This window comes from Tupaia chinensis, unplaced genomic scaffold (genome assembly GCF_000334495.1).
Source record: "Tupaia chinensis unplaced genomic scaffold, TupChi_1.0 Scaffold000165_2, whole genome shotgun sequence".
Taxonomy (NCBI): domain Eukaryota; kingdom Metazoa; phylum Chordata; class Mammalia; order Scandentia; family Tupaiidae; genus Tupaia; species Tupaia belangeri.
In genome coordinates, this window is record NW_006159640.1 from 601,143 (window position 1) to 618,829 (window position 17,687).

Consider the following 17,687-nt stretch of genomic DNA (forward strand, 5'->3'; position numbering starts at 1 on the left):
TTTTCACTGTAGGGCGCGTGCGCTCGCCAGACAGACAGAGAGAGACATAGAGACAGAAAGCAAGAAATCACCCCCCCAGGGGGGATGGTCACGCCGCAATCCCTTCTCCTCCATTCTCCTCTCGGGATCTTGGGCACGCACGCACACGCGCCCGGCGTGAGTTTTTTAAGCCACCGGGTCCGGGATGTGAACCACGGTCGACTACGTGGGAGTCCAGCGACATAGCCATTACGCTAACTGCTGGTTCCCAACCCTGCAAACTTTAGAACGTCCACTGGGCCGCTCCTGAAATGGTACCTGGGAAAGGAGGGCCATTCGCTGCTACAATAAGGCCCAACTCTGGGTAATTAGAGACCATGTTTTGATCATTACAGAGACACATCCTCACTGCAGCACTAACTGCTCTGTTAGACCAAGGCATTGTGTCCAGTCAGATCATTGAGTCTCCCAGCTCGGTAGGCCTGGCACTTTTGGGCTTAAGTGACATTCCATTTTGTCTGAATGATGATGAGGTTTTATAAATTTCTACTTGAAACATGAATCTTAACTTCTTTTTGAAAAAGCCCCACAAATATCTGGCTCTGGCTTAGTCCAGACAAAAGCTTTTATATCCAGAAGGTGTCTGCTGTTTCTGCAAACTGAATTTGATTTCATGGGACTGTCTAGACATAGCGAAGAATTTAATTCTCTCCTAACAATTTTCCAGTCAATGCAAATGTAGGATGATCTTTGAAAGAATAGAAGAGACTACATGAGAAAGGACTGTGCCTACTATTCAGAAAGTACCTAGTCAACCGAGGGGTTTTTGTTTTGATGTTTTTCATTGTTTGGTTTAGACTTCTGCCCCTTGATAACAAATAGCTGCTAACCACATATGGCTATTTCAAATGAAATTCGTTAAAACTAAATAAAATGTAAAATTCAGTTTGTTAGTCACACCAGCCAGATTAGAAGAACTCCACAGCCACCTGTGGCCACGGACTACTGTATTGGACAGGGCAGGTCTGGGACCTTCCATCACCACGCAGTTCTACTGGGCAGTGCTGCTGTAGAGAGAGATCATTTATCAGTGTCCTCATTTTCTATTCCCATCTCAAACCACCTGCCCCTTGTTCTTCAGTTGCTAGAGTTTTTCTTGTATCTCTGCTGAGTGGGAAAGTGTCTGTTCACTCTTGGCTAAAGGTGTTAGCAAGCATAAACTCCTAGGTACCCCAGAGGAAATTAGTCTTCATTAGCATGTGTCTTCTCTGTTAAATCTTTCTCTGGGAAAAGGAGACATGCATTCACAGACCTTGGAATCACTAGGTATCCTTAACAGTGCCCACCTTAGAGCAGTTACAAATCACTTAAGTTCACCCATTTCTCCTGAGCCTTCCACATGGATAATTGAATTCATTCTTTTTGCAGCCTTGGCCTGAGTTCTGAGTTTAGATCTAGTAGCCTTGTGATCCCCTGTCCCACTCCGAGTGACCCTCAGCTGCAGCAATTATACATCAAGCCTTTGCTCAGAGCTTAGGAGAACAAGGATGAGAATTACTCACTTAGGTGTCCTCCATGCCTAGCCAGGACAGGACAGGGCATGTGGAAAGCACTCGGTGAATGTTTGTGGAAGAAATTATTCAACGACATCATCAGTCAAGATGCCTTTGGTTTTCTCATTCATTCTTCAGTTGTTACTTCTATCGAGAGGGTTCATTCCCCAGTGCAGTGATTTGCAAATCTGCTTTTTTTCTTCTTGAGAGGTTTTTGCTATAGGGTGCGTGTGCTTGCCAGAGAGACAGAGAGACAGAAAGCGAGAAATCACCCCCCAGAGAGGATGGCCACGCCACAATCCTTCTCCTCCATTCTCCTCTCAAGATCTTGAGTACGCACGCACACACGCCTGGCGTGAGTTTAAGCTGCCAGGTTCAGGACTCAAACCGTGGTCGACCCCATGGGAGTCCAGCAACATAACCATTACGCCAATTGCTGGTCTCGTGATTTGCAAATCTGACTGCACATTAGATTCACCCGGGGGATGGGCCTTTTAAAACCTAATGATGCCAGACCAATAGAGTTCCAATCTCTGGTGGTGGGGTTCAGGCATCACAGTCGCTCAAAGGTTTACACTGTTCAGCCAGGGTGAGAACTGCTGCAAGTTTCTGATTTGGAAGCCCCCAGTAAGTTTTTATTCTTTTTAATGTTTTCATCCCAAGTCCCGTGTCATCCGTTATCATATTTGTTGCGAGAGTAACATGAATCTGAGAGCCTGCCCATGGCATGGTGGTAAAAGTGGCTGGATTCCATGTGACCAACAGCATGTTTGATCCCAGACCCGGGACGCTTGAAAAACACACCAGATACATGTATATATGCCTAATATCCCGAGAGGAGATTGGAGAATAAGGGATTGCAGTGTGACCACCCCCTCTGGGAGTGCTTTCTCACTATCCCTCTCTCTTTCTGTCTCTGTCTGTCTCTTGCAAGTGCACGTACCTTAGAGCAAATGAAAAGAGTAACACAAATCTGGTTTTACTGGATACCTTACTTGGTTATGCAACAATAGTGTTCCCACTGCTCCAAAAAGATCACTGAAAGAGTATCTTCCTGTAAAAACTTTATGGCAATATCTTAATGAAGATTCAGGCTAGACCTGTTTTGAAACAACACAGGGAGATGTCTTCTTTTAAATTCTCTCACTGGAAGCTTAAGTTGTAAGTTTTAACATCATGTTGGGTTTTTAAAAGCAGAATGCAGTGCTGCATGCATGTTATGAGAGTTGGTATGAAAAAAAATGTGTCCATAAGTAGAAAAGAAGGCCTTGAAATGAATGAATTGGAAGTCTAATGGTAATCATGGGTAAAGCAAGAGTCAGACATATGGGAAGACTAGGGAATGGGTTTCAGGTCCTGCTCATAAGAAATACCTGGGACAAAGTATAAAGGGTAGAAGATTTCCCCATTGGTATAAAGTGCACTGGGTGTTACCAAAGGTTGTCCCAGACAGGAGGAAGGAACTCTGAGAAATGACAGAGCCGGGATCAGAACAGTCAGGTTACCACAGGTACAAAGAATAGGGATGGTAAGAAGATGATCCAGCAAGACTCTAGGCAGCAGCAAGGCCAAATAGAGAAGATGGAATTAAGAATGGATTGAGGGCTTTGGGACAAAGGCTTGGAAATCCAGGAAGTGTTGGACATCCTTTTACCCTGGGTCTGTCCTGCATTCTCTGGTGGAGGTGGTTTCTATTTTTTTTTCTTTTTTTCTTTTTTTCTTTTTTTTGGGGGGGGGTTGAGGGAGAGGTTTTTGCTGTAGGGTGCGTGTGTTCACTAGACAGACAGAGACAGAGAGACAGAAAGCGATAAATCACCTCCTGGGGGGATGGTCACGCCGCAATTCTTTCTCTTCCATTCTCCTCTTGGGATCTTGGGCATGCATGCACATGTGCCCGGCGTGAGTTTTAAACCACTGAGTCCGGGACTTGAACTGTGGTTGGCTACATGGGAGTTCAGCGACATAGCCATTAAGCTAACTGCTGGTTCCCCCTTTTTTTAATATTTATTTATTTATTTATTTATTTATTTTCTGGTGGAGGTGATTTCTAAAGATGGGCCTTTGCCAAGATTTTTCTTTCCTCTTTCTATTTCTAAATATCACTAAATAATAATCACCTAACTAAAAAAAAAAATAAAATTGTACATGTGCATTTCTAAAATGACCCTAAAATAGTGTAAGAAATTAATAAGGACCATCATTTACTGAGCATCTACTATGCCAAACACCAAACTAGGTTTTGCATACACATTACAGAGTGGGACCCCCTATCCCACTCCAAGCCACCCTCGGCTGCAGCGATTATACATCGAGCCTCTGCTCCGAGCTTAGGATAGCAAGGACCGTGAATTATTCTTCCCAGTAAACCTGAGATGATGTCATTATTACCAAGCTCACTTTAAAGTGGAGACAGTTGAGGCTGGCTGACTCATCCAGGCTTCCATGGCTGGCACATGGCACAGCCAGGGCTGGCCCATATCCTGGTGACTACAGAGAGATGCATTTGTTCGTGTCCCAGACCAAGCTTCATCTAAATGTACAGAAATCGTCTCATCACACCGCCATCCACATGTCACCAAAGGCCACCTCTTCTGTCACCAGGAAGGTGACAGGCCCACGCCAACGCCGGTTATCCTCCCACATTTTCATTATATGGGACATGGTGGGGGTTTTTATGAGACACTACCACAGGCTGTTTTTCAAATTTATTTAATTCATCCATCATGCTCCGAAGCCATTTGCTTTTTTATATTGGACAGATGTAATGAGATTTTGGACACTAAAAAATGTTTTTATTAAAAGTTATGACCCAGAGCTAGTTGGTAGGGGCTCCGCCATAAATCCCTAGGAGTGTGTGGATTTATAAAAGATGTAGTGACATAACCTTAACCTTTTAGGCCACACCATAGATTGCAGGATCACTTAGACTAATATTGTGTCTCCATTTCCCCTTACCCTGGCTAAAACTCAGTAATAATAATAACAACTTATGTGGCTATTTGATGTAGTAGCTTTTCTTCTCATTGTAGCCACAGCTGAGCCATAAGCCAAGGCCTGGTGGGAACAGGTGGTTGATACAGGATTCATTGATGGTTGTTTTGAAAGCCCTGTCCTAGTGGGCAGGGACCGGTTCGTTCTCCCACGTTGCTCTGCACCCTGTAACCAGGCTGAGGGAAGTAACAGTCAAGCTTTGAACAGACAAGGTGAAAGTCATTTCTGGTGAATGGGCAATGTTGTGAGACTGTGGGTGATAGTTTTCCCAGTCCTCCATTACCAACATGAAGTTCTTCAAAACTAGGAAATGATGCATTCACTTCTGTTCATGCACGGTAACTTAATTTTAATGTGTCAGCAGTAGCAGTTTTATATTAATGTTACACTACTTGGAACTCAGTCAAAGAACATTAGCTTGTACATGTAGACCAAAACACGGTCATTAAAATACATGTGCAACTTAGATATTGTATATATGTATATATACTTTTATTATGATCCATAATATGTAATATAAGCAAAAAAAAAAAAAAGTTAAAACAATTAGATTTGGCCAACTGCCGGCTACTTTTAACACATGCATTTATTCATGTATTTTTGAGCACTGCCATGTGCCAGATCCTCTGTGAGCTGCTGGAGATTCAAGAACAAACACCACATGGTCCCTGCTTAAGGCAGCTTACAGCATGATAGGCACAGCTACTGTTATGCATGTTCTCAGAGGATTGGGGAAAGCTTCATAGAAGAGGTGGCTTTTCAACTAGGGCTGAGGGATCTGGTGAACACTGAGCCCGCGGAGATGAGGAAAAGAGTATTTAAAACAGACAGGACAACACGCAAAAGGAACACGTAAAACTAGCTGTTCAGACTGCCCCAAGGAGTTAAGTTTGGCTAAAGCATACAAGAACATTTTTTCATTTTGAAAAAAAAAAAAAAAACAAAAAACACTTTAAGAATAAACCTCATGCTCTTATCTATAGTCACTACTGAGACTGACTCAGTCCTGTCTGTAACATCATGTAACATTACTCCTCCCTTATCTGCAGAAGTTACATTCTGGAACTTCAAGGGAATGCCTGAAATGACAGATAGTTTGAAACGAACCCTAAATATTTACCAAGGCTTTTCCTGTATGTACATACTAGTGCTAGCATCTACCTTATAAATTAGGCACAGTAAGAGATTAACCACAGCTTCTAATAAAAAGAACAATTGCAAGAATATACTGTAGTGGGAACCAGCAGTTAGTGTAATGGCTATGTCGCTGGACTCCCACATAGTCGACCGTGATTCGCGTTCCGGACCCGGTGGCTTAAAACATGCCAGGCGCGTGTGTGTGCGTGCTCAAGATCCCGAGAGGAGAATGGAGGAGAAGGGATTGCAGTGTGACCATCCCCCTTGGGGAGTGATTTCTCGCTTTCTGTCTCTGTCTGTCTGGCGAGCACATGTGCCCTATAGCAAAAACCTCTCCAAAAAGAAAAAAAAAGAATATACTGTAGTAAACATTATATAGATATGGTGTCTCTCTCAAAATATCTGACTGTACTGTTCTCATCTATGTTTGGACTACAGTTGACCACAAATAGTGAACATTGTGGAAAGCAAACCCACAGATAAAAGGGGACTACTTCATCTGTGGTACAGACTTGAAGCTTGCAAATTGACCATTGCTATATATCCTAATCAGGCCCATATTTCATCATCTGCTTATGTGGAAGCCTATGCCAGGATTTCCACAGGCATTGGAAACAGCGCCCACCTCCCGAGACCACGGCAGTATAACCCATAGATACCATCATCATTAAATTCATAAATCCATGTCATTTGTGTGTCATTCACTTCATCCTCATTCATCATCCCTTACACTTTCAGAACGGCCATCCGTTTGAGAGCGTTTTGCTGCAGCTACCCCGGTAAGACCGAGCGAGCCCTATCTGGTTAACTCTTTCATGCCATTAGCCCACCTCCCATTTCATGCTCATCACTGGTGCCTTGTGGTTACAGAACAGAAACCTGCCATTGGACTATGATGAGATTTTTGAGGCAACAAAGGTAAGGCGTTGAGGTTCTCATCAAATGAGGGTTGTTTGGGTCATTCTCATGTATTCTGTGCAGTCCTCGTCGGGTGTACATAGACGGTGGGAGCTCCACTCTGCTTCGTTGGTGCCTGTTCTGATGTTCACTGGAAAACTATGGGTGGCTCTGCCCTGAGGTCAATAATGAGAGTGTATGTACGCACATGTATGCGTGTGTGTGTGCGTGAAAGAGAATGTGTGTCCAGGAGGAGGCAGCACCTTTTCCTCTCAGTAACTATTTTTCAAGCCTCTTACATATCCCAGGCATTCTGAAAGACGCTAGGAATGCAGTAAAGTCACAGCCCCTGCCCTTATGAACCTTGCAGTTTAGCATCGAGCAACTTTGCACAGAGCACAGAAGGATAGGAGCGCCTCACCTAAGCGAGTGCGGTCTAATATAATGTAATGCAGGAGGAATCTATATGCATAAACAGGATGTGCCCAGTCTACCACTGGGAATGAAAACCGGGCAAGACTGCTCCTCAGTCAATAGGTCCTGCTATGGATGCATTGGGTTGCAGCCAAGGTTTGTTCCTGGGGTTGATACACAGGTCAATGAATATTAGCATCCCTGAACCCGCGGCACTGGGAAGCCTCCAGGGCAGGGGTCCTCAGCTTTGGAAACAAATTAGAACCATAAGGAGAGCTTTCAGAGTTCTAAAACTAGGCTGTACCTCAAATCAGTTAATTCAGAGTCCGTAGGGGTGGGAATCAGGCATTGGTAATTTCCCCCAGAGATTCAGTGTGCACCCAGGGCTGAGAGCACCGATCTGCTTGTACATGGACCAAGGGAGGGAGTACAACTTGAGCTAGAAAACACTTCCCAGGAAAAGGAAGTAAGAAGTTCTCTAATGTGCACCCTAAAGGGTGGAGGGAAAGGCAATGGAGAAAGGAATGAGTGTTCCAGGAAGAGCAGTTGTCTAGAGGCCCTGAGATGCCTCTCCTGTAACCACCTGTGCTTCTCTGCTCCGTAACACTGTATTGATTGTCTCTATGGGTCTGTCTTTCCATGAAACAACCAGCTCGTGCAGTAGGGTAGGAACTATCTACCTCGCCTCTGCAGCCCCTTCTTAGCACAGGAGCTCGTTCTGCTCCCACGTCTTTGCTGCCCCAAGGGTTACAGGGAATGATTCATGAGGATATGTTCTGGGGGTCAGCCATGACATCTCGGCCTTCATCAATGGTGCCTTCAGAATTTCTCTAGAGAAAGGCCCTAGGGGTCTTCCAGCTGTCTACTTGGAAGAAGGACCAGAAAAAGCAATGTCAGCACTCCAGATATTACTGGGAAAAGGGGACACTGGGGGCCATAAAACTAAAAATAATCCTTGGGACCAGCAGTTAGCGTAATGGCTATGTCGCTGGATTCCCACGTAGTCGACCACGGCTTGAGTCCCAGACCCAGTGGCTTAAACTCATGCTGGGCGTGTGTGCGTGCGTACCCAAGACCCCGAGAGGAGAATGGAGGAGAAGGGATTGTGGCGTGGCCATCCCCCGGGGGGTGATTTCTCGCTTTCTATCTCTCTGTCTCTCTCTGTCTGTCTGGCGAGCACACGTGCCCTATAGCAAAAACCTTTCAAAAAAAAAAAAAAACACTAAAAATAATCCTAATAACCATATATGACTGAGAACCTGGTATAGTATCTATTTTCCCAGGCCTCCTCCCCATGTTCACTCTAGTCCTTTTATTTATCACCTGTTCCTATCAGACTGGCTGGCTGGGAGGAGCAGGCCTGATGGAAATGATGAGTGACTAGCTCTCTGTATCTCTGCTACTTCGTATCTCCTTGCCTGGCCATGACAACTTCCAGGGTCACTCTGCTTACCCCTGCATAAAGACAGGGCAAAGCCTGCTTTCCAAAGCTGCTTCTCTCTTTACCGGAAGGCCTTTGTAATATCAGCACTGGAAGGGCCTCATTCTGTGAGAGCAGGCATCTCGAGCTGACATTCCGGATGACTGCTACCTGAAATGCATCATGGCAAACCTCCTAGGAACGCTGGCTTCTGGTTAGGCGGTGTTGGAGAACCGGACCTCCTCCACAGAGTGAGACTGACTAGGTTTGCTAAAGCGACAGCTAGAGAAACAGCGTGCTGGTTGGTCTATAGATCAAGTCCACCCAAGCTTCTTTCAGCCAGCTGATCATAAGCGAATCACTTAACCTCAGCCTCTGCTCATTTGAAGAATACAGGAGGAGACAGCCATGCCTGAGCTGCTGACTTTCCAGGGCTCAGCGCGTGTCAAACGTTGATAACGTGCATGAAGGTGGACTGTAAACTCTAAGGTGGTTTGCGAATGGGAATTGTAATTTTATTCTTTAAAATGATTAATTAGGACAATATTATCAGATGGAACATGGTTTATTAGGTTGCAAATAAAAGGACTGGTGTTACCATGGGAAGGAGGGCTGTGAAAATAGATACTCTTCCAGATTCTCAATCATATATGGTTATTAGGATTATTTTTAATTTTATGGCCCAAGAATCTCCTTTTTCTATAAAATTTAATTAACTCAAGGTTCTATTTAAACAGCAAATCCAATAGAATGAAATAACAATCTATGTTTTATGCCTCTGCATGTTTTTCTCGTTTAATCCTTGAGCGAAAATCATCTAGCAAGAGCAAAGTCTATATCTCAAGAAGGAAGGTTATTTTCAAAGTTGTGCTTAAGGAGAAAATTAGCCAATAAATTATATTTATGATGTTGGTAAAAGTATGGCACGAGTTTAACACATTTGAAATGTAAATCGTGTGACTTAATTATTGACTTCATTTTAATATTTTCCTAACACTGAAAATAGTTGTGGGCCATTTTTAAAGTGTCGAGTTCTAATCGCAAGGAAGCCCAGAAGCATCATTTAAATTGATTAAATAGAATGATTTCTCTTATGAATTGAGAAGAGACTCTAAAGGACTGGCATCATTTCACCAAATAGTATTAAATATCGCTAATGTGTTTAGGAAGTGTTACCCAAGAAAAGCATTTAGAGTCCAGCCAGATTGGGGGGCACTCTGCATGCTGGGCACCACATTCCCATCAGCTGCTTGGCTGTTCATGTACAACAGAGCATCCGGGACGAAAGAGTTGGAGGAAAAGACTTAAATGCACACGAGTCCCACAGCCCCCTTGCCCCTGTGCAACTGCTTTACACTATTAACCCCAGTCTCCTTCTGTCCCATCCACCTTGCTTGTGTGGTTTCATCTGCCTGAGTCTCCCTCCTCTGCCTTGTTACCCGACTAACTGCTTCTCTTCTGCAGGACTTAGGTCCAGACTATTTCCTTTAGAAAACCCTCCATTGGGGCCAGCAGATGGCATAATGGTTACACTGCTGGACTCCCACATGGCTGACCATAGTTCAAGTCCCGGACCTGGCAGCTTCAAACTCATGCCAGGCATATGTGCATGCATACCCAAAGTCCTAAGAGGAGAATGGAGAAGGGATTGCAGTGTGGCCATCTCCCCTGTGTGTGTGTGTGGGGGGGGGGTCTCACTTTCTGTTTCTGTCTCTTGTTCTCTGGTGAGCACACACATGCCATAGCAAAAATTTCTGGAGAAAGAAAGAGAGAGAGAGGAAAAACCTCCATTAACTTATTTGCCAAAAGCTGGTCAGTTCCTCTTCTGGATGTTCTGTGGCACCCAGGGAGACTTCTGTCTCCTTTCTGCCACATTAAGTTGAAATTATCCACATCTATGAGTCATCCTCACCAGAGTATAAGCTCCCTGCAGGCTGGGACGTGGCATTTCTCGTTATTCTGTTCCTAGCTAGCACCTAGCACAGTGCCCAGCACCTCGTAGTTCTTCAGCGTTTATGGAGTTGGGTCTGCTGTGTGCTAGGCACTATGACTATTCGATCTGAATTCACAGATGGAAAGAAAGTGAGTTAACATAGCTAAGCTTTTTCCCTTTCAGCAAAAAGAGATTTTGGGCTTTTCTTAACCAGATACAGCCACACTTCAAAGAAAGTCAGCTAATAATACTGTCAGTATATCCACAAAGGAGAAGTGATCCTGCCCATTGGCCAGAGGAGGGAGCTGCAGAGACTGGAGGTGGTAGAGCTCAACTCTGTCCCCAGGTGTGGGCTTTTTCCAGAGCTGTCAGAAAGGACATCTCCTCCTTTGTGTGAATCCTGGAAATCCAGCCACAAGCTAGTTAGAGCAGAATTTGAGCACAGGGGGTCCTGCATGACAGGGCAGTCGACCTGTGTCTATTCTATGAAGCAGCGTTTCTAGCTTTCCCCAAATAGAAGCTATCACTTACCAATCGCGATGCGCAGGAAGTGATTTTTCCTCCGTGGACAGATTTGCAGAAGCATGTGATTATCTGCTTTTCGTAATCCAGTCAGGGCATTCCGTTCCTGGTCATGGACTCCCTACAGTCTCTGTAGCTGGAAGTGTATGCAGATTAATTTCTAAGTGTATCTTAAAGAGTTTCATGGGCTGCTGTGACTGTCCTTGCTCAGACACTCCCGTTTGATGGAAAGGAAGATAGATGATACCGTGTCTGCAGTGATGGAGTTCCTAGGAGTGATTGATAGTGTGTATACTGGGCTGTTTTGGATGCCCTTTCTTGTACTGAATGAAATGTTTTCTTTTCCTCCAACCACATTTTTTTTAAAATCCTATAGACAGACTTTCTCAGAGGTTGCCATTTGACTGCATGCTCTGGATGCAGAAAATTCAAACCCTGTCCCTGGATGTTGTTGATTTAACCTCTAGGAGATTCAGTTTATTGACCTCAAAAACAAAACAAAACAAAAACCAGGCTGATGATTCCCATCTGTTGGGTTGGTGTTACCAGGAACACTGAGTAAGCCATGCCCATCCGGTCAGTCATGTCTTGTCATACTTACATGTGGAAGGCACCTCGTACATGTGGATACACCTGTGTGAGCAAGGCCGATGTATGAATTGCTTTCCTGCCTTTATCTCCCGGAGAAGGGGGCCAGTACTGACTTTTGATGGTAACCGACTGTGAAGTTGTATCGTTATTGCTTCCGGGAGATGGCTAATGGGCAATCTTGACCAAGCCTGAATAAACAACCAGACACATTGATGCAAAAAGTGATTCTGGCCACATCTGAGATGTTGCCTCTGGGATCGTGAGGTATAGTAATGACCAACTAGATTTATTTTTATATAGTCACGATGACAAAGAGAAACATTTCTCCTCGTGCTATACTCTTTTTAAAGCAGTGCCTAACCGCATTGTTTTCCTTTGTGCTAACATGATTATCTTTTTGTCTTTACAGGCTGTGACCCAATTAGAACTTTTTGGGGACATGTCCACCCCTCCTGATATAACCTCTCCCCCCGTAAGTATGCACTACCCTCTGAGCCCTGCAGTCCTTTTTTCTTTCCTCAGTCACACAGTGGCAAGGATACGAGCTTTGACATGAGCTCTCTTTCATGCTTCGTGACTTGAGCAAGTTAGCTAGCAATGCTGAACCTTAATTTCCTCTGTTACTCAATAGAAACAAATAATGATTTTATAATTCAGTACTGAGGAATATATGAGACCATGCATTCCACAATTACCTGGGTACTTACTGTTCTCCTGGACACTGAGAAAGGATTCACGAATGAGACGTGCTTCCTGCCTAGGAGGAGCACAAGGTCTAGTTGGGATACAGGCATGAAACTCAAATGGACAGCAAGCATGACGAGGCATTTGTCAGCAGCTGCCCCAAGCCCAGTGCAGTACAGATGGTCAGTCCCGCAGAGGAAGCATCTTCTCCCTTGTCCCTCTGCCCTTCCCTCTCCCACACCCCCTTCTTTCCTGTACTTTCTCCCTCCCTTCCCACCTACCTTGTATCCTGGTATCCCATAACCTGGCCCTCACTGAGCTTCTCCAGAAGCTTTGGATTCCCAGCCACAGCGTCAGCCAGAATGTCTCAGTCATGGTAGGGGACAAGGATTGCAAAGAGCCCTAACTTGAAAACAAAAAGAAGACAACAAAGCCAAAACAAAATAGAATCCCACTGCTAGAGGCATTCAAAAGCAACCCTGTAGCCACTCCAAGGGAAGTACATGGCTAAGCGGGCTGCTACAGCCCCTCCAGCCCTCCACCCCTCCCCTGCTCATTCCCCAGAGGTGGGTGGGAAGCAGTCAGCTGCAGCTGCACCAGCTGAAGCTGCTGGGAAGGGACAGCTCCACTGGGCACTGTGCAGTTGTGCAGACGGAGGGATGGTGCTATGGTTCATTGGCAAGATGTGCCTCGCAGAGAAAAGGCTGTAACCTCACCACTGAGGACAGATGGCATGAGACCCGGCTATCCACAGCTGCCACCAGGGAATCTAGGCACAGCTGCCCTCCTCCCCACACAGCTGATGACCAGAGCAGCCCATGAGGGAAGGGGCCGCAGCTCCTGTCTCCAGGGAAGCTGGACAGCTCTAGTGATTCTCATTGTCTCCTCCATCCAGGGGGTAACAGCTTCACGCTGGTAACTCAGAATTGCAGAACTGCAGGGCTGTGAAGCTAGAAAGGTCTCCAGAGAGCTAACCTTATCCTTCTTCATTTTACAGATGAGCAAACTAAGTCCCAGAGAGAATGTGTGACTCACCCAAGGTCATACAGGAAAAAGAACAACACTGTCTGTGTTTGAAAGTGCTTAACACAGAGTGGCTCATGGCTGGGTTTCTGGCCCTGAACCCAAGGAAAGTGCAAATGGTAATTTAATAATCCTTAGAACAATGCCACTCGTCCTGTAAGCTGCTAAGTCTAAAGTGGTCTTGTCTAATTGTCATGGTTTCAAGATTAATTGCTTACCCCAGTCTATCCGGGTGGGGGGATGGGAATGGCGAATAGCATGGTGTTCAATGGACTTACACTCTGTAGGCAAAAGCCTGGCATAAATGGGTTTGGGTATTTAAAAAATAGCGATCTTTTTATTTTAGTGCTTCCCTCCTTACGCACCAGTTCATGCAGCAGATCTTTCTGGAATTTGACCATGAGCCAAGCACTGCAGAGTTTTCAGCTCTGCAGACATTGTTTTTACTGTCTTTTTGAAAATACTTACATCCTTTTGCAAATGAAGATTCAGGCAAAATTCTGGGGAGACGCTACGATCTGAATGTCTGTGATCCACTTGCTAATTTCTTCCCTTGGTAGGGATTGACAGTATGTCTTGCGTGTCTTTCGATTTGAATCGGCCACTTCTAAAGGATCATAGCCAAATATTATGGAATAGTTGAGTGGACTAAAAACAATTCCCAAGGATTGGGGCTCAAAATAAAAGTTATGATACTGGCCACCATTTAATGAGCACCTACTGTATGCCTATGCCTAATGCTAAATAATGCACTCTAATAATCATTGAAATGCATGGTTTCATTTAATCCTCACATCAGCTCTAGAGGTGTCATTCATCTGTCCAGTTTTATATATAGTCTATGCAACCAGCCATGGTCTGTACACCATGTAAGTGATCTGATCCACAACCCACTTCTGCAACACCCCACACACACATACGCACCCCACCTTGATTTCTGCACCTGCTGCCTTCCAGCCTTGGTGACCGCTGAGCCGGGCCTCACGCCTCCTCTTCCTCTCTGTCTGGCAGACTCCTGCAACTCCAGGTGATGCCTTTATCCCATCTTCAGCTCAGACACTTCCGGCGAGTGCAGATGTGTTTGGTTCTGTACCTTTCGGCACTGCTGCTGTCCCCTCAGGTAAGCCCTCTTCCATCACCTTCCCTTCCTTCCACCTCTATTCACCAAGAAAATGCAAGGATTGGCTGAACCAGCACCAGATGATGCCAAAACACCTGTGAAACCACCTGTCTCTCCTGCGATTCTGCAGGTGATGTTGTGAGGCTGCCATTTGGCTGGGGAGGAGCGGTGGAGTGCAAAGCTCTGTCATGGTGCCGGCTGGAATTCAGCAATGTCTTTCACCTGGAGAGTCCAAGAATTGAGGTTACATGCGTGGGTATAGCGTTTGAGAGCATGGCATACCCACAGGTGTGCAGATCAGTGCAGGCCCATTTCCTCCCGTCCATTTCAGCCACATGGAGAAAAGTTGGTGAGCAGGGGAGGAGACAGGTCAGCCTTCCTCAGACCTCTTGAGACTTATTGGTAGAAGGGATCTACTGATGCAAGGAAGGGGAGGTTCGCCCCTTGGGGGTAGGGAGTTGAGGGCCGGGGAATGTATATGGCGAGACCCTGTGGGATGAAAACCAGCACTGACAGTGAATTGAGGGTTGATAGGCTTCTTCATGATTTAGAAAGTATTACATTTCCCAGATGTTCTTTAAAATGTATATACTACTCTTATAACAGGGTGAAAATACATGTAGTATCAATATTACAGGTAGGTTACAAATGGGTGAGTCTAGAGACCTGACCTTGTTTCTGGATATCAGGTACTCTGTACAGCTAGGTCGTCCTGCTGTTTGTTAAAAGAATCTTGTGTTTTCCTTTAACTACATTTTTAATCCATGGCATTATCTTTCTTCGTTGAATTTACTCTTATAAATGACAAATAAGAGTTTGTATATTTTAGAATACAAATCTTAATGAGCTTTTTCTATAAATGATTACTTCTAATTACCACAGCGTTAGAAGTAAATTCTTGCCACCAAATATAAACCTTGTTTTTATTCAAAGTCAATTAAAAATTCATGTCCTGTTCCGAAATATATTATTCATATATTTCTTCATCAGCCAAGGCATCGTTATGAACATTTAGAAGCAATCAAGATTGGTAGCCATTGGGTCTAACGTATCATTTAGAATCTTTGAGTTGTCTGGAGATTTATTTAATTGTTAAATTTCATAATTGAATCTCTGTTACTCATTTCTAAACTGAGATGGGGGTGATGACTAGTTTTTCTTACTTAAAATGTATGCTGAAATCTCCCTGAGAACAGTGTAACAGAATTTATCATTTTAAATAAGAATAAGTTCAGTGTCAAAAATGTACTGCCCTTCTGTGTATCAGCCCTGTATTTGTGTTCAGAACACCCATGCTTCTTCCGTATTACCATATCTACAAAGACATTGGGGGGCCAACTGGTGACAAGGTAGTTAAGACAGCCAGAGCCCACGTGCCAACTGCATGGTTCAAGTCATGGACGTAGCAGCTTGAAAAACACACTGGGTACATGTGCATGCATGGCCAAAATCCCAGGAAGAGAGTGAAGGAAAAGAGATTGCAATGTAGCCAAAGGAAATAAAAAATATATTTTCAGACAGTTGATGGGAACACTGGGCCCCAAACTTACTAAATTTCAGGCATGTATCTTTCACAAATATTCATAAGTGCCCACGATGTGCCAGCTCCTGTTCTATGTGTTTGGGGTGTGTTGTGAAGTTGACAGACAGAGCTTACCTTATATGGGCAAGAGACAAACAGCAACATAAAAATAAGTGACTTATGTAATACGTTGGAAGATGATTAGTGATATGGACAAAAGAAAATGTAGAGCAGGGTATGGGAACGTTAGTGTCTGGGCAGAGGGCACGGAGTCGTGATCAGGGTATCCATAAAAGTAAGATGTGAGCAGACTAGAGAGGACTAGGGAGATATTGAGAAGGTCTCAGAGTTAAGAGCATGCCATGTCAAGGAATGGCCTGGTCTCTTCAGTCTCTATTCCCTTCTCTATAAAAGAGAAGGAGGCACTAGATTCAATTCTGTGTCTCTTCTGGTGGTAACATTTGAATAAAAACACCTTGTGGACTTGTGGACCTGCCTAAGTAAGTCATTGCTCTGGGTCTCCTCCCAAACCTCGAGCAGATTAGGGACTTAGAAAAGCTGGGCTTTAGTCTTGCTTACTTACCTGGCCACATTGCAAACTATGAACCAGTCACTCCATACATCCAGTTTTTGGTTTTTGTTTGTTTTTTTTTTTTAAAGAGATATTTTTGCTATAGGGCACATGCACTTGCCAGAGAGACAGAAAGTGAGGAATCACCCCTCTGGGGGGATGGCCGGTCTTGTCTCCTGCAATTGTCTCTTCCATTGTCCTCTTGGGATCTTGAGCATGCATGCACACGCGCCTGGTGTGAGTTTCAAGCTGCCGTGTCTGGAACTCAAACTACAGCAGCTATGTGGGAGTCCAGTGACGTAACCATTATGCTATCTGCTGTCCCCCAGATTGCTTTTTTAAATAATAATAATAAATAGATTACCTATAAGATTTCAATTTTTAGGACCAGTCTAAAATTAATTTTAATGATATTTTTGCATCCTTAAGATATGCTAAGAACAAAACTAGGCCTCAGTAGATTTTAAGCTCTCAGTAGGTGGGTCTTCAAAAAGTTTATGGAAAATGTGGATTAAAATTTTTTTTGCATTAAAACTCATATTTTTTACTCCATTTTTCCAAGAACTTCTTGAAATCTCCCCATACGTCCCTTTTCCTCCCTTAACTGGTCTTTAAAAAGTCTTTGCACCTATTAAATCTCCACCTGCTTGCCAGGAACTATCTAGTGAGTGTTAGGAGACAGAGAAATGAACTCGGTTATGCAATACCATAGGAGGGCTGGCTACCGGAGGCTTTTCACACTGATGGGCGGGGTTCAAATCTTGCCTCAGTCATTTTATAAATAAGCTTTAGACTCTTACACAAGTTACTTAACCTGTCAGAGCCTGAGATTTTTCATCTTTATAACTGGGTTGAAAACAATACTTATTTTGCAAGAATATCATAAGAATTAAATGAGAAAATAAAATCAAATTCCTTGAAAAATACCAGTGTATCATAGATTCTTCGTTTCAAAAATGCTGTTATTATTGTTATTATTATTACTTTGATTTGTAAAGTAGAAAAAAATGTCTTGTCATAGATGTTTATGTATTTGTGTATATATGTACTTGTGTGTGTGTGTGTGTGTGTCTATGTGTTAAATGAGAAAATAAAATCAAATTCCTTGAAAAATACCAGTGTATCATAGATTCTTCGTTTCAAAAATGCTGTTATTATTGTTATTATTATTACTTTGATTTGTAAAGTAGAAAAAAATGTCTTGTCATAGATGTTTATGTATTTGTGTATATATGTACTTGTGTGTGTGTGTGTATGTATCTAAGTGTGTGGGTTTTTTTTTTTACTTTTTTGGAGTGTATTTGGTTTTTGTTGTTTTATAAGTTTACTA

At 43.8% G+C, this 17,687-nt stretch overlaps 1 protein-coding gene across 1 annotated transcript in view; it reads left to right on the top strand.

Moving 5' to 3' along the window:
- DAB1 (DAB adaptor protein 1) overlaps positions 1–17,687 on the top strand; it is a gene marked incomplete in the record, with an annotated part of 348,250 nt that overhangs the window by 301,166 nt on the left and 29,397 nt on the right. Inside the window, 3 exon segments of the mRNA XM_027770885.1 lie at positions 6,531–6,578; positions 11,847–11,909; positions 14,156–14,264. Coding sequence (XP_027626686.1) covers positions 6,531–6,578; positions 11,847–11,909; positions 14,156–14,264 — 220 coding nt within the window.